This window comes from Adiantum capillus-veneris, chromosome 25 (assembly GCF_014529385.1).
Source record: "Adiantum capillus-veneris isolate H3 chromosome 25, ASM1452938v2, whole genome shotgun sequence".
Classification (NCBI taxonomy): domain Eukaryota; kingdom Viridiplantae; phylum Streptophyta; class Polypodiopsida; order Polypodiales; family Pteridaceae; genus Adiantum; species Adiantum capillus-veneris.
Window position 1 is genome coordinate 117,650,947 of NC_140955.1, and position 22,777 is coordinate 117,673,723.

General features: G+C 40.8%; 1 protein-coding gene across 1 annotated transcript in view; it reads right to left on the minus strand.

Moving 5' to 3' along the window:
• Positions 1-22,777, minus strand: part of LOC147425534 (putative serine carboxypeptidase-like 23) — an 82,569-nt gene that overhangs the window by 21,108 nt on the left and 38,684 nt on the right. Inside the window, exons 5-7 of the mRNA XM_086499736.1 lie at positions 21,455-21,540; positions 11,049-11,315; positions 4,758-4,891 (exon numbers count right to left, since the gene is read on the minus strand). Coding sequence (XP_086355862.1) covers positions 4,758-4,891; positions 11,049-11,315; positions 21,455-21,540 — 487 coding nt within the window. The remainder of the gene's footprint in view (positions 1-4,757; positions 4,892-11,048; positions 11,316-21,454; positions 21,541-22,777) is intronic.

The window sequence follows — 22,777 nt, forward strand, 5'->3', positions numbered from 1 at the left end:
ACATATCACCATTGCCAACATCTATGGTCCCTACATGACGAAGGAAAGAGGAAGGCTCTGGCATAACTTGAAAGATGTACACGTGGAAGGGGAATGGCTTATGATGGGAGATTTCAACATGGTGGAGAAAAGAAAGGATAAAACAGGCTTCTCGAGCATGCTTACGAGTTCAGAGAGATCCAGATGGCAAAGATTGTGTGAGAAGTGGGCTTTAATGGACTTGTGGGAGGTGTGTCCATGGAATAGCACACCAGGATTCACATATATCAGTCTCTGCAATATGCTGGCACAGCATCTCATATGGATAGATGCTATTGTTCCCATTATGCTGACTGGTTACCTCCATTGCTTGATTTGAAGGTGGTAACTTCACAATGCCTATCGGGTCACCTACCGTTAAGCATGAAATTCCAAAAACTAAGAAGAAGGTCACTGCCATCAAGGTTCAAAGAAGCTACTGACAACAACAGGGGTTCATCTCTTTAAAGACCCTCTCTTCAGAAGCCTGGTAAGAAAAGCTATAAGGAAATTGTGTAAAGACGTGGATCTGGTTAGCCCTAAGGCCTAGGATATCTTCACCAAGAATATACAAAAAGCAACCAAGACGGTCGACCCTAGAAGGAAGAAACACCGTGAGGAGCGATTAAAGCAACTTGCACACAAAGTAGAGCTGTTAACCACCAAAAAACACCACTAGCTCCCCTTTTGTTTGCCTTTCGATCTCATCCCCTAGTGACAATGCTTGAAGACAGTGCTGCAAAAGGGGAGATTCAAGGGCTATCCCTTACCAATAACGACCAAAACTTCTGGCGAAGCTGTTTGCGGATGATTCACTACTCTTCCTCAAATCTTGTCCTCGGGTGATCAAGAAGGCTCTAGAGATTGTGCAAAGATATGCGATTGCGTCAAGGTCGAAGTGCAATATTGAAAAATCTAGATTGATCTCCGTCTTAGAAGATGACTCGTTCAATCTGGCAATGTGGTCTGGGGAGATTTTGTCCAAAGTGACGGTGTTTAGGCACCTGGGAGCCCCTCTAGGGGTGGATATAGCCCACAAGCAAAGATTCTCATGGGTGTTTGTGGATAAGATAAGGAGCAAGTTGCGAAGGTGGGAGTATGTGCTCCTCCCTTTTGAGAGCAGATTGAAAGTGATCAATTCGTTTATGCTCCCATACTTACCATTTAATGGCCTGCTACTTAAGACAGCTAAATGCAACTGGAAGGAGTTCTTAACACCAGTGAAAAGATTCCTCAGGAAAAAAAACAATAAAGACTTACTACCTTGGCAATGGGCAAGCTGGGAGGCCATAGTGAGACCGGTGGGGCAAGGCGGTCTCAAAATTTTAAACCCTAGTACTCACGCGGAGGCGCAGTGTGCCAAGTTTGTGGTTGCAAATCGCAAAGCAAAATCAAACGTGGGCAGTTATGACTAAGGCCATGATGGACAGTGCCAAATTGTACTCACAAGGTGGCTAGTGGAGAGGGTTTGATATACACAACAAGTAGCTTACTCCTTAGTGGTCTTGAACCCTGGGGGCTTAACTAGCGAGCTGGTTCGAAAGTGCAACAAAGCAACGAAGGCCTTGAAATGGAGAGAGATAACTAGATACTTCCACAACTTGATGTCTCACTGGTCCCCTTGGCTGTCTAAAGCAAGAAGTGTCCTTTTGAACCCTGCTTGGAGGGAGGTGGCCAAAAAGATGAACAACAAATGACTCCATCGGTTGGGCCAGTTTTGGGACTTTAGTAGCAGCGACGACTGGAAAGGATCTGACCAACTAGCCTCCTAGTTCATTCTCAATGGGACTGACAGATTGCTGGTAAATAGAGTTTTAGAACGGCTTAATAGTTGCTGCCTACCGACCTGCGATTCTACGTTTGATTGAAAAGCATGGCAATGGCCTTTAGATAGACATTTTAATAAACCAGAGGAGGTCAGCATGGCTAGAGTGATCTCTAGAGAGACCTTTCTTCAGCTTGAGGCCTCCAATCAAGCACATTTTTTTCGAACAATGAAAATAAAGAGGAGTAGGAACCGTGTCCAGTCGCTTGTAGATGTGGAGAGGAACGCTATACAGGATCTGTAATGGCCAAGATGATGCTTGAGCATCTGAGCCAAATTGTTGACCAACCTTAGGTCCAACCTTAGGTCTGCTCTCATGAAGTGAATGAAGCCAAAGCACATCTGCTTGCTAGTGTCAGCAGGATGATAGTGTCAGTAGGACGATATCTCATGTTGAACCTAACCTTCTTGAGAAGGCCTTCTCAAAAGATGAATTCTCGCTTGCATTGCAAGCGCTAGGCAAGGAAAAGTCTCTTGGTTGGGATGGACTAACTACTGAGTTCTTTAGATTTTTTTTGGGATGATCTTAAGGTCCCTATCACAAGGATGGCTAACCAAGCCTTGCTTGAATGGACTTTGGACATTCCCCCTCCCCTTTTTGATGAGATTCATATCCTACCCTTACTTATAAGTTCAGAAGGGAAAATTATTGGGGCCTACCCCTAATTTATATGATTATTTAGGTTCTTAAAAACCCTCTCCCCTACACTCGTGTTATTTGGTAATTTTTTATGGTTGATCCCCCATCGGTGTAAGAGAAGAATTGGAAAAACCTTTTCTTTTTTATGGTAAAACTAGGATCACATCAGAGTCATGTTCAGTGATTTCTAGAAAGGAAGCAACCTTGCTAACGGGGAAGTAGAGTATGGCTTTATAGGTAGACACCCTTACAAAGGAAACCCATTAAATTAATACAATCGAGTATAGTAAAGAACATGATCTGCATGAGGACGACACCATGCCGGGTAAGATATCACCCCTCCCCCACATGTTCATCATGTAGTCAACAATCAAACCATCAAAATACACCAAGAGATCCACCTAGAGCAACCATTAGGACACCTCAGGATCATTTGATTCACCAAAGAGCTCAATCATCTCAATCTATGTGAGGTCAAATGCAACACTCGAACTGCCTTGCCACCACCACCAGGAAGTTGCACGCTCCTTGCCTCCAAAAACCACCAAAAGACAAACCAAATAGCAAGGCAAACCGGAACACGACTCCAATCTACCCCCCATCACCACACATCTACTAAAGATACACCTCTAAAGCAAGGCAATGTTGTTTCTCTTCATTGCTATGACTCAAGAGGGGGCTATCGCTAAAACCCACAACAAGACATTGGCAGTGCGATGAGGCCTCCCATGGAGAAGGGTATGGGCTAGTGAGGGTCCCCCAGGATCGACCTTTGATCTTCTATGAAGCAGATTCCCACCCCATTGGCAATAGATCCAACACATCTGACATCTTTGTAGCCATGATCCACTCTCTCAGCCCTAGCAAGACTGCTTGGAGCCCTTCTTAGCTCATGTACCTCCACTAGGGCACATAGTAGAGTGACCACGGCTAGGGTTCATCGTAGCTAGAGAGTGCAATAATATGTTTTCTTAAAGTCTCATAGCAATTATGGTTCTGAGCACCCCCTTACTACACTATTGAATCCATTTGATAAAGCTTTGATTTGTCACCCCCCTCTTTATCCTCCATAGAATATTCCAATTTAAGGGCCTTCTTGAAATCTATCCAAGTAGCCCATAAGATGTCTGAATTTCTTTAGCATGCACATGAAGTTCACGAACCACAAACAAACCAATTTTATCCACTACAGCAAGGTCTTGTCCCTTTTTTTTCATTGCTTGTTCATATAATTTTGATAATCTAGATATATCTTTACCTTCAAACCGACCCAGCTTGTCACTTTTTACCACCACCTATCTTGCCTTCTAAATTCTTGTTCCCATATCATTGGTAATTCTATAACTTAGCATTTGCTGATTATGTAAATGTTGTTGTTGCAATTCAACATCAAAATACTGCATGATATGATGCAATCTAATGTCTTGAACATTTGGCATAGCTCTAACCTCCCATCCCATTTAGATTTGCATCGGGATGACCAAATATATGTCACAAAAATTGTTGTTCAAGAGAGGCTAGGAAGACACTAGGCTCATGTTGTGAGAGAATTGAGAAATATGAATTCAAATAGACAAATAAGACACAATTAAGAGAGATTTGAACGTAAATGGATTGATTGAATAGTATGGATGTAAATATAGTGGCTTAAATTGAAAAACCACTAGCCAATATACATCAACCAAAATTTAGATCTGATCCAGCCAAAGAATACCATATTTGTTCTTCATCTATTAGTAAAGAGATTAAAGTTTTCTCGGAAACTTAAAGCATCCATGCATCGCCATGCTACACAACCATGAGTTTCTTACCTACTTGGTAGAGAGAGAGAGAGAGAGAGAGAGGGGGGGGGGGGGGGGGGGGGGGGGGGGGGGGGGGGGGCTCAAATAAATGCTCAAACTTTGCACGTGGCACCCAAGCTAACACACGCTCGCTACTACAAAGACATCGAAAATAGGTCACAATGTAGATAACGAACTGCAACATGAGCCATTAATTTATGATGAGAGAGAGAGAGAGAGAGAGAGGAGTCAGAGTTGCAACAATTGCAAATGTTTTATGAACGGATGGATTTAATGCAACACACACACACACACACACACAAGGTTGTAGCTTGAAGGTAAATTGTTTACAATTTTGTGTGATGTTTGATTAAATAAAACAATATAATTTTAGACATTAAATATATATTCTTTCAACAAAAATATAAATTACTTATAACTTAAAACCTTGTTTAATTGTGCAAAGCTTATAAGATTTGTGGCAAGTTCTTACTTGCAAATGCTCCAAGGATGTTGAATTGTCTTTGTTATGTTAGTATGAAAAGCTTTTTGAACATCCACTCTATTGAAATAAGCATCTGCATAGTTTGGCGTGCATGGATCAAACCTCGTTTCTCCACTGTTTAGCTATCACATAAACTGAATCATCAACAATAGACTTGTAATGGCCCACAAAGATGGCTCATATCAAGAATCTAGTAAATGAAACATAACTTTTGTAAATGACATCAAAACCTCATAAAACTTCTTAGGTATGGGTTTGAGATCTGAAACAAGTTCTCTAATACATAATTTACATGAAAAGCTCAAAATTTTTAAAAAGTTCATTTCTAAAATTAACAAATTATACGTAAAATTGCACCTCACTTCTTAACTTGGAGGAGTAAACAATGTTGACAGTCTTTGAGTATAGGTCAAGATAGCTTAGTACATCCATCATATACCTTTTGAGGGATTTTTCGAAGAAGACGTTTGGGTTTGCTTAGCAATGATTCAATTTACTTTCAAAAAAATAGTAAAAATTTCTCCATCTCCTTAAATTAGTTGTTTAAGACGACCATGGAAAGACACCTTTAGGCCTTGATTTAGCTTTCTATTATTTTTTATCAACTTATATTGAGTATTGGGTGTAATTCCCCATAAATTTTCTATTTAGATATCTTACATAATGTTGGAGAATTCTTTACAAAAGTCTCTGAAACCACGAAGGTGGCTATGTTTTTACAAGACTAGTGTTAATAAAACATTGATAATGGTCAAAAGTCATTATATGAAGTCGATAATTAAACCACGAGGTTAGTACCCTAAAATGGAGCATAGCAATATACGTCAATTATCAGTTTACCTAGCCACTACAAGCCTTTCTTTCAGTTGACTCAAAATCATACCAAGAGCATAAATGTACAGCCAAGCCAATTTGCAATGCACAATATGTTTACTTGTCATATTATTTTTTGATGGCTTCTAGTTCTACTGGATGTTGTTTGTTGTGATGGTTGGACTCTTTGGAAACTTGTGATTGGTGGGGTGGCTACCCAGTCAGCTTGACATAGTTGGTGTAATTTTTTTGGGACTCTATGGCTCACTTTGAGCATGGAGGAGTTCTTTGCTTTCTTTTAATATTAGTACAACTCACTCATTTGAGTGAGTACTGCAAAAAAAAAAAATTAAAAAAAAATTGTAACTACTAAGAATGGACCACAACAGTTGGATTTTTTATTTTTTTTGTCATACAATTGTGAGTTGAGAGAATTTATATTAACCCGATAAGAATACAATTGTTCTCAAGCACTACATGTGCTTTGAGGGGTGTACAAACAGAAAGAGGATGCCTTCTAGAGATGTTACTCCTACCCTCTTACGTGTTCTAAGTAGCTCAAAGCATGCACCCATCCTTCATCTTTGTCAACTACTCCTCTTCTTTCTCCTACCATATTGTGCGACTAAGCACTGAACACAGCAATTGGATTTTAGGGTCTACATTGTGCTGCTTTGAGGATGGGGGTGAAAAAGGGAAAGGTCTCAGCTTTGGGGGTGCTCCTGGGGAAGGGAGCTTTGGCTGGGAAGCCCTTGTTGCTGAAGCTAGACTGTGACAATGCTATATTTTTGGAACACGGGTGCCTCGGAGACCTCTTGCAGATTTATGAGGAGCAATTTCACTCTACTGGAAGTGGGGCGTTGACGCGACCATCGATGGAAGCTGGATGTGAGGGAGTGTGGCTCAGTGCAGTGAGCGGGCATCTTCCACCAAGTTTGGGGGCTATTGCACTCGGGCTGGGCCCTCTGTCATATGCTATAGAAGGGCCTCTTGATCCTATGGTCGGCTCAAGCATGTGCATGTTGGTGTTCTTGTGCTGGGATGTGTCTCTAAAGGGTTTGTGGCTCATGTGTGGTTCCAAAATTAATTGGTGCTGAATTTAGCTTGATGACTGGAGGTGCAGGCAGGGCAGGTCTCTCCATCTTGGTGGCATCATTGTGTCTTTTTTGAAGGTGTGAGGCTCAACCTTAATAGCTTGGTCAATGTTATTTTTTGGTGGGCTGGCGGTGGCTTGGTGCTTGTTGGTCCCGATGGTGTCATTTGGTGATGGAGCTCTCAGGCTCCCCGCATATGCGACTCTATTTTCTTTTGGGTCTGCTCTATGCTTTTGGCATTGTACTCTTTGATGGTTGTGGTAGGGTAGCCATAAGATCCCTTCTAATGTTTTTTGGTTATCATGGTTCTCACTGCTTTGATCCATGGGTTCTCATGGTAGCGGTGCTAGATTAGATTTTTTTTATAATATACTATCAACCTCCACTTGTTGCTGGAGGTACTACTTTATAAAAAAAGAATGTACCACAACAAAAAAATGTTTTTCAAAATTGTAGATTTTTTTTGGTAGCATAGTTGATTAGGTTTCCTTGGAGCCTCTCCTACATGAGATACCATGGTGAAGTAGTTCACAAGAACAAAGAGTTACCATGGTTGACATTAGAAGCACATGAGCCACCAAAACCATGTACAGTAACTCCACTTTTGAACTAAGTGAGCTGACAAAACTAAGAATGTTTAAAAATGGAGAGCCACCATATATAGCAAGCGAGGAACCATCGTGTGTTTGAAGGAGACCTTGATGTGGCAAGTTTCTCAAAGATTATTCAAGAAAGCAGAGTTATGATCTATACGCTCGAAAGCAAGCAAGACTCGAGAAACTAGTATAGGGCTACCCTTTCCATGTTGTCGGCCTGGGAGAAGTAAGAGCCTAGCAATATAGGTCACCGTTCGTGTTTAGCCTTGGTGAGAGGCAGTAGACATCCATGTTGTAATCTTCAACACCTCAAGGCTCGGTCTGAGCTTGAGGCTATTTTGTAATTTTTATGTTGTGCTTAATACAATACACTCAAACTCACAAATTGTGAGTTTTGCAAAATAAAATAAAATGGAGAGCCACCACCTAGTTCAACCAAGAACACGCCTTTTAACCATGATCTTAGGAAGAAAGATGGTACAGTAAAATCCCCACTCCACATAAAAAACGTAGCATTTTCAATTATGAAGGTCTTTATGCTCTCTATCAATGTTTCAGCATATGAGTACCGTAGAATTGATCTTCATATAGTCAATTCTACATATGCACACATAAGTATGCAATTAACATGGATCCGGGCCAAAAACAACAACATATCATGTGGGGTGTGTGAAGTTGATAGATGACTCTTGATGCTCAAGGATTGGGAAATGATCGTCATAATTGAGAGTGCACATCGTGGTTGGAAGAGGTATGTGTATAGGGAGGGCTCATGGATAAAAATGTCGAGGAAGCAAGCTCTAATTGTGATCAAAAGGTGAGCACTCAAGTAGTGTTTGATACTCAAACTTGCAAACTTGTTGGGGTTATAAAGTGCAAGCTCCTCATCATAATGTCTCAGCACCTGTCTTGCATCGTAGAGAGTGAGAGATGAACCAAATAGAGGTGATTATAAAAATCTCACTCAAGGGGATAAGCTCAAGCATGTAAGGGTGGGCGTTGTCCACTCTTTCTAGTAGAAGATGGTTTTGTAGTCGGAGGAAATATATTTGTGTAATGTATCCCATCTTCCAAACCACTTCTTCATGTCTTGCATCCATCTTGAACTTAATATCTTGCTCTTTTGCACCTTTTGGACTTTTTTTTAACATGTTTCCCATACATTTCTTGGAAGTCAATATGAAAGTTTTTGCCGCATCTTAACCATGTACTCCACAGAACTCTCTCTCTCTCTCTCTCTCTCTCTCTCTCTCACACACACACACACACACACACACACACACACACACACACCACTATGGATCAATCACACAAGCAAGGAAGAATGGCAAGCGGGCACTATATAGAGGAGGCATAGCAATCATCGGAATGTTCCATACCCCACTCCCCAAGGAGTGAATCAAACCCTACCTTGATATATATATTTTTGTCTCATGTAATGAATCCCATTGTAATCACAACTCGTAAGAATCCTATGAGCCTTAGAACTATCTAACACGGGTCTGAGTGGTGGATCTATGGTGTGGGTTGCCGGTGGGAATCTCAAGGAGGATGGGCGGTCAAAAAAACGCGCCCCATTGTAGCCAGGCGTCTCGAACCCGAAACCCCCACCTTGGGAGGCTGTTGGCATAACCAGGTCGCCTATGCGCATCAGATGCTTTCAAAGGCAAACATAAAATTGATAAATAAACTCGAACGTATGCCACTATCCCTGTCCTAGTTTACAGAATTTGTTCTTGTTTAGTTCTCAAAAATCTGACGACACTGCGGCTCTAGTGATTCCCACTCGTAATTCTTCACCGTGGATCCCATGGTGGGGGGCTTCATTTAATACTCGTGTTAGATAGTGCTGAGGTCCTACGAGTCCTTAGAAGAATTAGTTTATTCTCTTTCATGCCCTCATGGTATCAATCAAAGCGTAATGTATTATGGATGTACTTGATTTGTCCTATAGGGTATAAGAGATGCATATCCAGGAATTGGGACAATAAATCCGTGGTGCTTCAAACATTAGGTGTTATGCGACTTTTAGAAAGTGGATAAGTGCAGCCAATAGTTGAGGAGGCCATGTGCTCCAGAAAGAAGCACTAATTTTTTTATTGCACATGCAACAACTCTAACAAACTTTTCTCACTCACGGTGCAAAAATTTTGAGCTCCTGTAGCAAGAGTCTTCCTTGGTCAAAAGAAGTATAAGTTGGCGACGGGTTCAATCTCGTACATCAGCCCCAATAGAAACATTACATGTCATTTGTTCTGGCCCACTCAACCAAATTGAAGTGTCTTTTAACTAGAAATGGGGGAGAGTTTGGCCTTCTTTAGGGGTCCATCCTATTATTGGGACATTTAACCTAGGTCAACTTTGTCCTTCGAAGGATGTGAATAGAGCTTTCTCCCCCCCCCTCCCTCTCTCTCTCTCTCTCTCTCACACACATATAAACATCTACAAGCCACAGCCCCGGCCAATTTATGCTAATGCAATTATTCCATTGCTTAGTTTCACTCTCTCCACATTATCGATTAGGACTCATCTTCCGCACATGTTGCGAGGTTCAACAATATATTAGTGGTGACTTTATGCTATGCATAAGGAAATCCTAGTCAGTTGAGTAGGTGATTAGCATCTGAGTTAGCATTGCTAATTGCTAGCTAATTCCATCAACATGCTTATCAATTGACATAAGCTAGATCCCATCCCCAACACCATCATTATCATGTTTCACGTATTGTAGTTTATGCCATTAGATTGAAGTTTGTACCATTCAACTGACATTGAAACAAGTTCTTCTAATTCAAAATCTCCATACATCTCATGAGTTTCATTTCCATGCACCCCCATGGTAGTGTAGCAACCACACACTTTGATGGTGATCTAGAGAGGTACATAGGATAATGGCTTATGGGAGGATACATAGTTGTCAATAGAGCTCACATCTATGTAGCATCCAAAAGTAATCTTGGAATACCCCTTGCCAAAATATTCTCAACTTAAGCAGTGCAGTTAGCCTAAAAATGCTTAGTGTATTTTGATCGGCTAAAAATGTAAAAATATGGTTAGAATCCAAACTTGTCAATCTACTCTCATACCCCGCTAGCTCTCACCATCTTCGAAGGTGTGTGAGGTCTTGGATCTGAGACCATGAGGAAATCGATGTTGTGTTTTATAAGTGTTTGCTGAGTGCTTGAATTTTGGCAAGCTCTGCACTCAAGTGAAAGTTTAATTCACAAAGGTCTCCATCAAAGTTTGAAAGCTAGGATCCCATTTCTGTCTGTACTAACACGTGAAGCTTTGGAACTACCTTGAACATTAATATTACTCCACTTATATGTTGAAAATTTGCATTGTTAGATGTGTGTAAATCTCTTTAGAGTGATAAACGAATCCTCCTTAATCATTTGAAAATCCAATTAGCCAAAGCAAGAGGATTAGTCATAAAGGCATATTTAAAAATTATCCTTTTCTAAGGTTCTTCCTTTTATCTCAAAGAATTGAAAATTTAAGAGGACATTTTTCTAGTTCTATTGTACAATCGCATTTCCACACAAAGATTGGCATGGAGTTTAAATTTTACTGTTTAATATGAAAAATTGCAAAAAAAAAAGACAAAAACATAGAGCTCAAACATCTAGCAACAAGCAATGTGTGCCCAAGCTTTGTATGTTTTAAGAAACTACCCAATATTTAAGAATAGGACAATTATTGTTGGTGTGTATAGAGCAAATAGGCTAGCGTGCAGATTTTGAAGTTTCAAATCAGCAATAGTAGAATATACTTACAGGGTTCCAATGTTTTGCACTAATCATTCTTCGATAAGGTTCCGAGATGAGACAAACTGGTGTATAGATGGTATGAAGGTCAATATTCCCGACCTCATTATATGCTACATTGAACCATTCTTGGCACAATGTTGGTAATTTCTGACTTTTCCAAGGGCATGAGCTCAATAAACCTTGATATGTTTGGTCAGAGATGAGTGAATGTGACCAATAGAAGTCTACAATCCCTTGATTATCACTAGACCAATCTGTCACTGCATTTCCAACCTGCAAGAAGGAAATCAAATGTTATTAAAATGGTATCTTTCTTTAACTAGCTAAAATTTCAAAATCCCAGCTATAGTCCAAGCTTGCCTTGAAGAAAACCCACAAAATTTTGACCTAAAAACCTAACGAGTTTTAACTATGCTCTAATTTTCTTCAGTTAGAAAAAATGTTTTGGGGAAGCTCTGGGGTAAGCATCTCCCCTTCAACCTGGGGTAAGCATCTCCCCTTCAACCCCCCCACTGGCAATGTTTTTACCAACTATACTTGTCTTGAAGAGAACTAGAAGAATTTTACAAGTTTTGGTGTAAATATGGGAGATGCTTTAGACTTGAAAATCTAAAGAGGTTTTTTTTTTTTTTCCATACTCACAATTGTGAATGGTGAGAATTTATACCGAAAGAATACAAATGCCCTCAAGCACCGCATGTGCCTTGAGGTGTAAACGATTCCAAATGGGCCTAGAACACAGCTACAACCAAAACCAAAATAGGGGTGCTACAATGATACTCTCGAGCGGTCAAGGAAGCTTAGAGCATCCTTATCATTACATTCTAACCCTCTATTGGCTCCCACACCGTGAATAAGCTTGGAGCTCATCCACACAATTTCATCATACTGCACCACAACTAGTTTGGCCTCAAAAACCTGAAGGTTCTTAGACTTCCACACCCGATTAAGGTAACAAAATTTGGCGACATGGGTGCACAAGAGATTGGCCTGGCTTTGGAATGTGTGCCCTCTTAGGATCAAGTCACCTATAAAGAAGATTATTTTTCATGTTCTATGTACCCATTGGCAAACTTTAGTGGCTAGACCTCGCGAGACAGGGCACTTTCAAAATGGATGTAGGGGGTCCTCTAAAGCCGAACTACAACTTGAGTAGATGCCAATGCCTATCCCTCTAGTGTGCACCTTAACCCTAGTTGGCAATGCTCCCCACATCACTTTCTAGATAAAGACCTTCATGTACTCATGCCATTTGATCTCCCATATGGTATTCACACTTCTCTGTCACCGCTCTTCCGACCAATTTTTCTTCCATAATCTGATGAGTGGGGCAAATCAGTCTACTTCGTACACCAGATTAGAATAGGTATCCTAGTCTCGGGGAGCAAGAACACTCTATCTTTTGGCCAATGCCATGCTTTTTGATCTAACTTAGACCCAAAGACTGGTGATAAGGAAGAAGACAACACTTCCAAGAGTCTATTGACTAGAAGCCTTTTGTTACAAACCCAAATTATTATGTTGCACTAAAAGCTCCACGTCCTTCTAGCAGAGGATTATGTCATCCCAAAGGTGAGATAGTTTAGCGCTTCCTTTGTTGCTTACCTTGCATGCAACCTCTCCTGGTTCACGGAACCCCTTTCTAGTTTGGAGAACCAAGGGGGCCAAGGGAGAGAGGAGACCTTGAAGTATCTGAACTTCTCCCCCAAATCCAGGGTTGAAGCCGCTTTGTGATGTTTACGTGCTAGATCCCCGGTGCAGCTGTCAAGCTTCAAGAATGTCCAAAGAGGTGCCACGATCTTATCATGCTCAGTGGCCTCCTTCCATGCTCCCCCTTTAGAGGAAAGGTTGCATTGTTAATCATATCCAAGGCCATGATGGCCCATTCCGGCTTTTGATCCGTCAACAAAATGACAATCTTAGCACATTCAACTTCTGCATGCAGTATGGGCTCAATGATCCCAATGCCGCCAGGATGCCGCCTTGATTCTTTGGTCTCGCTATCTATTCCCATTTCCTCCATTGGCAAGGGGTTGTGGTTTTAGTGTTGCTCTTTCACAAGAACCATTTGAGAAGCTTCAAAAATTCTTTCCAATTTGACTTGCTCATTTTAAGAAGCGGAGACACGAACGAGATGTAAGGGATCATGAATGCATTGATCACAACAACTTTGCTATGGAAGGGAAGGTGCCAAGCTTCAAAATTTATTTCCAATTGGACGCTCATTTTAAGAAGCGGAGACATGAACGAGATGTAAGGGATCATGAATGCATTGCTCACAACAACTTTGCTATGGAAGGGAAGGAGCACAAAATCCCATCTTCTCATTTTTCTTTTTATCTTGCTCAAGATACACTCAAATCTTTGCTTATCCAATAAGCCTACCCCTAAAGGTGCACCTAGGTTCCTAAACACACTGCATTTACCAATGACTTCCCTTGACCATTGCCTTGGGTCAAACGAGTCGCTTTCTGAAAGAGAGATCAAACTTGATTTCTCAATATTGCAAAGTGAGCCTGACACATTAGCAAATACTTGTACAATCTCTAGGGCTCGTCTAAGCACATATGACTTGGATTTCAAAAATAGCAAAGAATCATCGGCAAACATCTTTGCAAGCAGTTGCTTAACTCCAAGATGTATTGTACCTTGAAGTTCCCCTTTTACCGCACTATCCTCGAGCAAGGTTATCAGAGGGTGAGAGACAATGGCAAAGAGCAGGGGTGCCTTAGCATTGCAAGGAGCATATACATTGATAATATTAATAAATTATCCTGCACACGTCACTCTTATCCCAAGGACTCTCCCTGAGGCATGGTTAAACACTACTTGTGGCTCCAATTACCTATAAAAAAATGGAGAGAACCCCGCTAAACCCAAGAGCACCATTGCCATAGAACACCAACTTACTCCATATTGCCTGCTTCCTACAATTGGAAGCATCAAGATGGTGCCCCTAAATAAGCCAACAATTTGTAGCATTTTTTTGAACCTCCTTCCATAATAGAGTGCTCTTTTAGCTGTCTTTATGCCCTTCACATTCAAGGAATTAATCTCTAGGTCGTCCATTAGGGGGAGAGGGGAACAAAATCCTCCATGTCTAGGGAGCCATCCATCTCTATCTCTCTTTTGTAATCCTCAACCATCTCACCGTGAGGACCACCCTTGAATCCACTGATGCCCTCCTCCACCACGGTCAACCGGGAGGAAGACATCTTCGAGATGAGTAGGTCCCTCAGATTCTTGGCCTGCAACACCTCAAGGAAATTTCCCAAATTAATGGGAATCTCATGACTATCTAGTGGGTTTTCCTTACGGTGGAAACAACTACATGCCAAGGTTTTTACTCGCTTGCACTAATCATAGAGACTTGTTTCTAGCCCTCATCCACCTTCTTTAGCATAGGGGCCATGTAATTTTTTTGACGAGGCTTCACTTGTGTTCTAATCATCGAGAATGTTGAGAATTGAAGACTCAAGGTGGCTTGGTTGCTGCTAAGCTTTGGACTTGGCTCAATAACAGAGTGGTCCTCTTGCTAGCTTTGAAACTTACATTTTCAGTGCAACTCCCACCTTCTCCTTGCTTAGTAACTTCGACTTCCATGTTGGATTTAGTCGGTTCATTAGATGCGGTCTCTAAGATTGTCCCACAACTAGATCGGTAAATTGATAAAGTCCACCCACACCAGACACAAATCCTTGAATATAAAAAGACTATTCCAATTTCCTCTTGTTATTCACGTACGTGCGTGCACACACACACACACACACACACACACACACACACACACACACACACACACACACACACGTGCACGTGAGAAAAGAAGATTTTAACAGCATAGGAGCAAACGTCAAAGATCAAGTTGAGGGGGTTAGAGGGAACTAAGATAACCAATCTGGCAGGACAAGGACCTAGAGGCCAGGGGCCAAGTCTGAACTTGGCTCGGGGGTTGCCTATATATTGGCAAGAGGTTGGGAGGAGAGTATGAGTTCAATACCCTTGCCTCATATCTGTACCAGAGATCATGCTATTTTTAGAAAAAAGAAAGGGTGTGGTCTCGTTGGACTTGCATGGCTTGCATGTTCATGCAAAGAGCTGTGGAGACGCAAAAGAAGAAGAAAAATTGTGAGCTTGGCTACCATGTGGGTAGGACCACTAACACAGAGACGGGGGCAAAAGCCGATTAGGGCAAAACCATGCAAAGTGGAGCTCAATAGGGTCACCACGACTAGTGGAGTAAAACTCGTCACTGTAGCCAAGCAGACCACACGACAGAACTCTCTCTCTCTCTCTCTCTCTCTCTCTCTCTCTCTCTCTCTCTCTCTCTCTCTCTCTCTCTCTCTCTCTCTCCTTCGACACTACAAAGCAATGCCATAGCTCCACACTGGGTGGCGGCCGACTTGCCAAAAAGCCAAAATTTTCAAAGTTTAAGGGGTTATGCATGCCTTGTGCACCCCTTTTATGTTGTGAAGTGAAGCGGGGATTGTGTAGAAGCACGAGGGAAAGCTCTTTGATGACTTCATCCCCAATAAGCAGATATCACTGCATAAATTGCAACTTGAGTAGTAATTGGTGAAATTATACTGCATCCTTGTCTTTCAATTGGTCCATCATCAAAACAACAATATGAGTATAGTTTTTAATGAACCTTTGATAAAAACCTGCAAATCCCAAGAAAACTTGTAACTCTTCCAGGTTTCTGGGAGAAGGCCACCTTCAAATGGCATCCATTTGGATTGATCCATGTGTAACATGCTTTAAGTAATGAATTTCCTCCTTGAGAAAATCACACTTTGATTCTTTGGCATATAACTTATTTTCTCGTAACAATTCAAACACCTGCTTCTGATGTTGTAATTGCTCTTCCTCAAAGGCACTATACACAAGAATTTCATCGAGAAAAATGATAAAGAACTTGTTCAAATATGGTTTCAAGACACCGTCCATCAGCATCATGAAAGTTGCAGATGCATTGGTTAAACCAAAGGTCATAACCAAAAACTCACATTGTCCAAACCGTGTTCGGGATGCAATCTTGGGTATATTCGCAAGCCTAATGTGTACTTGATGATACCCTGATTGTAAATCAATTTTCGTAAAGATTTGAGCATGGGTGAGCTTATTAAATAACTCATCCACTCTTGGCAATGGGTACTTGTTATCAACAATAACCGCATTCAATCCCCGATAGTCTATGCACATGTGTATACTACCATCTTTTGTCTTGAACAATAAGATGGGAGAAGCCCATGGTAAAGAACTAGGTTGTATAAAACCTCTAGTGAGATAGTTAGTAAGCTGAAGTTCCACCTTAGCAGCCTCAAAATGGATCATTTTGTAGAGAGGTTTACTAATGGGTTTATCGCCTGCAACCACGTCCATGCCATGTTGCACAGTCTGTGTCGGCAGTAACCCTAGTGGAAAATCATCTAGGAATACATCTTTATATTCTGTCAATATATTTTTTAGCTTATTAGCAACAATTGCTTATGTAGGAGAGAGAGTAGTAGCCATAGGTGGAAGAAAAGAGAGAGACTCAGAAGCATGCGAAATTGAGGAATTTTCATTCAAAACATTTGAAAGAAAATGAAACATGGAACATACAAACAGTTCATCTTGAGAAGAGAGCTACATAAGCTCGGTTGTACAAATGAGTGGCAAGGAAGGCGCATCCTTCTCTCCCAACAATAGCGTGTGCACGCCATTGCATCCGAACATCAAATTGTTGTGCTCATATCTACGTTTGAGTGATGATCCGAGACTATGTAATCACTCTTGACCAAGGACTACATCTGCCCGCTCCATATTCATGACTTGAAAATTCAACGATGTCCGATACCCTTGAATCTCCAACGATACATCTTTCACTTGAGTATCCCACAACTCGGTGTGATAGCCATTCATCATTGCTACCTTGTAATAGTGGGAACTCGGAGTCTAGGGCAATTTGAGCCGTTTCATTAACTTATAGTTAATCAAATTGTGCGAAGCACCATCATCCATCAATATTTGCACCTTGTGCTCTTGGATAGACCCATGCATACGTACCAACTCATGTGGACCAAAGGTCGAATGCCACATTGAGGCCATTATACAGCACTGGTGCACCTCCACATTGGAGAAACGAGAGGAGGACTCAAGAGGTAATAGTTGCACCATGTGTACTTCTTTCTCCTTACCTTGGGCAATAGATTTTCCCTTGGGACATTCCTTTTTGCCATGTCCACTCCCTAAACATGTAAAACATAATTTTTCCTTTTTAGCCTTCTCAATCTCTTCACTAGACATAGGGTCCCTAGACCCCTTGGGTTCTTGAATGCCTCAGATGCAGCTACTATAAACTCTCTTTTATTGTGTGCATGTATTTCCATGTTCAGTGTCAGGCACATGAGAGTTATGCAATGCTTTCTCACCAGAATCGTCGTGTATGTGTGCGTGCACTATAGCCTTCTCAAGCCTCTTGGGATCCTAGGTTTTGACATGCTTCTTAAGCTTTGGTGTCAACCCACGGATAAACTCACACACTTGCTAGAAGTCAACAAGATCTTCCAATTTGAGAATGACATCACGATAGTGCAAGATATACTCCAACATTGTCTATGCGGATGCATAGAGTACTTGTCCATGCATACCAATTTCTATCCTTTTCATGGCAGACATAAATTATTTTCATCTTAGAAGGTTTCCTATGATTGTGGTATGAGGCCCTTCTCCTTGAGAGACATCCACCATTTGTAGGCCTTGCCTTCTAGTGTCAGACTCATTTGCAGTGCCTTGACTGCATTTGGAGTGCGTCTAAGATGGTAAATCTGATCCCATTCAACGTATTTTTCAGTTTCAGACTCGTTTGTTGTGTTCCCTCTCCTCTCCCCTAAAAATTGGTGGCTTGGTATTTTTCAACAAGTCATTGATTTCTTTTTGGGACAGAAGGTTCAACCCCTCTAGATTGGAGCCTTGCTCTGGCATACCAGGTCTGCTCCCATGGGGGTCACAAAAACTCGAGGCTGCCCATTAACCTAGCCTTGACCAACTTTTGCATGAATTGCACAAGCATATCAGACATTTTGGTGACATTTGCATTCAACTGTGAAAAATGAGACTCTAAGATAGTCATGTGTGTTTGTAGTTCCCTAAACTCTGGATGCCAAGCAATTCATAGCTATCATGCGGCTCCGGTGTCGTGCGGGTACCCTCTGTGAGAGTAGCCAACCGTGGGGCAGTAATAACATTAGGTAAAACTTGTGTACAATTTTCAAAATAAAGCGTATGCTGCATGTCAATGTCTAAATCCATGGCGTGACCGTGATATGCTAGTAAAAAAAGAACAATATACCTTATTCTAAGAATTGTATGATGAAAGCACAAGAACAATTGCAATCAATATGTTGTTTGGCCATGCCAAATCAAAATGGCCCCAGTAGATGTTGTCAATGCTGAGACAAATCCATAGCCCTCATCAAAATCACCTTGATGATTTGCAAAACTCGCTTTGAAAGCGTCTGTAGTGTGAAGATATTGGAAATAAGACCTTGGACAACCTCTTCCAAAATCACCCCACCTTTTAGTGGGGTGAAGCTCAACAACAAATTTTTGATGCACTCAAGGACGCATTAGCTACAACTCTTCTTGGCTATTACAGATCCTTTGAAGCCATTCGTTTTAGAAACGGATGTCAATTATCGTGCTATTGGATTAGTTCTTCTACATGAGGGAAGGCCAATTGCATTGGAAAGCAAAAAGCTTGATTCTGCCCAGCAAAATCGTTATGCTTACAAAAGGGAACTCTATGCATTAGCATCGGCCTTGAAGACATGGCAGCATTATTATGAGCTTAGTTTGAGACTGTGTTTGACCATGAAAGCATAAAATGGTTTACACAACAAACATATTTGAAGGATTGAAAGACCAGATGGATTGAGATTCTTCAGGAGTATGATTCAAAGCTCCGGTAGCATAAAGGATGATACAATGTGGGAGCTAATGCTCTTAATCGTATGTCGGGGATCAACTCTCTTCTTTTCACAAAACTTTAAAGTGAGATTTTGGAATCTCTCAAGGCAAAATGTAAGCATGAAAAATCATACTCCAAAGTTTGGACTGGTAGAGCATATTTAACCTCCACACCCAATTCTCCTCTTTTGAGTGATGAGTTGTAGAGATGAAAGAATTATTCCATAGTTGATGGGTACCTAGTCCACAAGGGGAGAGTATGTACCAACAAATGTAGACATTTAGTGACAAATTCTTTATGAATGTTATGACAGTCCAATTGCAGGGCACCCAAGCATTAAGCAGACTTATGCTCTCGTAAGACGATAGTTATATTGACAGATTTACATGACCATGTTCAAGACTATGTCTTGCATTGCCAAAATGTCAAGTAAATAAAGCAAGGCACATGAAGGCAGGAGGTCTCACGCATCCATTGGAGATTCCCAATGGAAAATGGGAAAGTATCTCTATGGATTTCATTGTGGGTTTACCAACCACTATATGAGGTCATGACTTAGTATGGGTGGTCATAGACCAGTTGACTAAACTTTGTAAGTTTATTCCACAGTTAAGGCTCCATAGTTAGCTAAGTTATTTGTGGAAAATCTGTACAGGTTGTATAGGTTGCCAAGTATTATTATGAGTGAACATGATCCCAAGTTTAATGGTCACTTTTGGAGGGCCGTGTTTAAAAGATTACGTACACAACTCAACTTAAGTACTACATATCATCCTAAAACAGATGGTTAGTCTGAACGAGTCAACCAAGTGCTAGGGGATATGCTATGAGTATACGTTAGCAAGAAGCATTCAAATTGGACTGCTAAGCATGTCATGACTAGTTTTAGTCATGTTCCGTTTGCAACCTAGGTCACTAGTTACGATGGGATTGGCGACTGAAAAGTTTCCATAGGTCAAGGATTTCTTCCAAGACCATATGGAAATGCTGAGAATGGCTTGTCAAAATGTTCAACAAGAACAAGATCGGTATAAGAAGATGCTGATGAAAAACGTTGACAAGCCGCCTTTACAGAAGCAGAAGAAGTATTTTTGTGTGTGCAAGAGCATTCCGAAAGTTTGAAGACTGGGCCAACACCTAAATTATCTTTAAGATATTGTGGGCCTTTTAAGATACTCAAGCAGGTTGGTGATATGTCCTACAAACTCTCATTATGTGCGCACTCTCGCATTCATTCGATATTCCATGTAAGTCGTTTACGTAAACGCTTACCTAAGGACGATAATGTTATTGATCAACAAATTTTGGTTACTTTCATTGAATCTCCTACTCAGTCGCATGAACGTGAGCATACATTTGACTACCATGATCTACGTACGCGTCATCATGTACGTCAACAACAAGCATTAGTCAAGTGGAAAGATAGACTTGCGGAAGGTTCCACTTGGGAAAACATTAGTGTTCTTAAGAAGAAACTTTCCACTTTTTTTGTCAAGGATGAAAATGCTTCTCCAAGGGGGAGTAATTTCAAGCCAAGGGCCTAAAGGCTAGGGGCCAAGTCTAAACTCGTCTTGGGGTTGCCTATATATTGGCAAGAGGCTAGGAGGAGAGTATCAGTTCAATACCCTTGCCTTATACAATCTACCACACTTGGATGACAATAAGGTTATTCCAGTTTCCTCTTCTTATTCACACCACATACACACACGCACACACATGATATGTTGTTAACGTTGTAGGAACAATCCCAAAAGACCTCAAATATCTATCCGAGGGTACTTGAACTCAAGACCTACTGAGAGAGAGAGAGAGAGATAAGATAAACAATCTACCACACTTGGGTGATAGAAAGGTTATTCTAGTTTCCTCTTATTATTGGCACACACTACCACATATAATCGTAGGAACAATCCCAAGAGACCTCAAAGATCTAGCCGATGAGGCTTGAACTCAAGACTTGCTACTCAAGTGGGAGCTAAAATAACCAATCTACAACACTTGGGTGATAGAAAGGATTTTCCAATTTCCGCTTCTTATCCCTCCCCCCCCCCCCCCCCCCCCCAAAACACACACATACACACACAAAGATGAGAGGATAAGGTTTATAACATTGTGGGAATTGAGATAACTAATCTACCATACTTGGGTGATAGATAGTTTATTCTACTTTCCGCTTCTTATCATGCATACACAATCCCAAGAAACCTCAAAGATTAGTCTAATGGGGATTGAGCTCAAAACCTTCTTTTTGTGTGTGTGTGTGTGTGTGTGTGTGTGTGTGTGTGAGAGAGAGAGAGAGAGAGAGAGAGAGAGAGAGAGAGAGAAGTGGAAGAAGAAGAAGAAGTGAATTTACAATGTCGTATAAGGAACAATACTAAGTGACCTCACATATAGAGATAGACAAGAGAAGAATGAGGGATATTTCATTGGGTTAAAGAAGAGAATGAGGAAAGTGTACCATGAAGCCTTTGAGATTGATACATGGCTTTCTTCTGTTTTTGTTGTGCTCAAAAATAAGGAGAGAAAGTTGGGGTACATAGTGCCCTGTATCATCATGAAGATTATACTATTGAGTGTACATTATTGAAGAATCAAACACTCTTTTGTCCTTTATTTTTTATATGATTATATTAGAAACCAAACACTTTCAACCTATTTTAGGCTTAATATGCAACATTTTGACCAAGTAAAGTATTCACATGCATGTTCCAATAGTGCCTAAATACGGGACCACAAAGCAACCATATCAATTTTTTGCAAACGGAGCAAACTCACAAAATTCAAATGCCCAAAATGCGCCTTGCCAAAGTTTTGTATATCACATATCCTTTGAATTTGAAAGTGCATGCTAAATCTTTCAAACATTTTTTGCAACCATTGAGCTTATACAACCCACAAAACAAAGTGCTAGATACCACAAGAGTATCACCAAAACTGAGAACATGCACAATACATATATTATCCACATACAAGGCTAAGTTTGCTAAGTACGAACGTAGAAAGAATGTTCTTCTTGATCCCATATACATACAAAGCATCCAAAAGTGTTAAAAAAATTCCACATGTAGCACTAAGCACAATCTTTCCACCTCCCTTACTAGGATAAGAGGCAATTTTGGCACACGCGACATCATTCTCATTAGGGATAGTCTCAAGAGAAGTGACGATGAAACATAGTGTGCTTAGTTGTACCATTGTCAAAGCAAGACACATAATCTACAGATTCTACAATACGTCCATCATGAGTAGATCGATCATATTGGCACTATGCAATATAAGCCCATTTTGCATGGCCTAACATTTGCCAAATTTTCATTTGATGAAGTATATATGATGAATGCATTTGTCTCTTTCTTATGAGCCTCCTTAGCTTTAAGCTTAGGACATTTCTTTATGAGATGATCATTTTCCCTATAGTAATGACAATTTAGGTCCTTCTTGCCTTTATTGCAAGACTTCTCAAACCTAGTGTTGTTTGAAGAAGCAGCATCTATGGGGGACATGCCACTACCTTCAAAGCATAGCGATAGTGGTATTTTCCTTTTGTTGTGTGCAACAACAAATGCTTGTGCACTACACCTCACAATGCTTAGCACTTTTCTCCTTGGACTAGGCATCTTGCAGTAATACAGATGCAATACCATCAAACTTCCTATCATCAAGTCTGTTCTCTGTCAAAATCCTAAATGTGGAGGATTTTAGAAGTCTATAAAAATTTGGCAAAGAATCAATTCGGTCTCCCCAATCTCAAAAAAATAAAAATTCTTTCAAAATATATGAG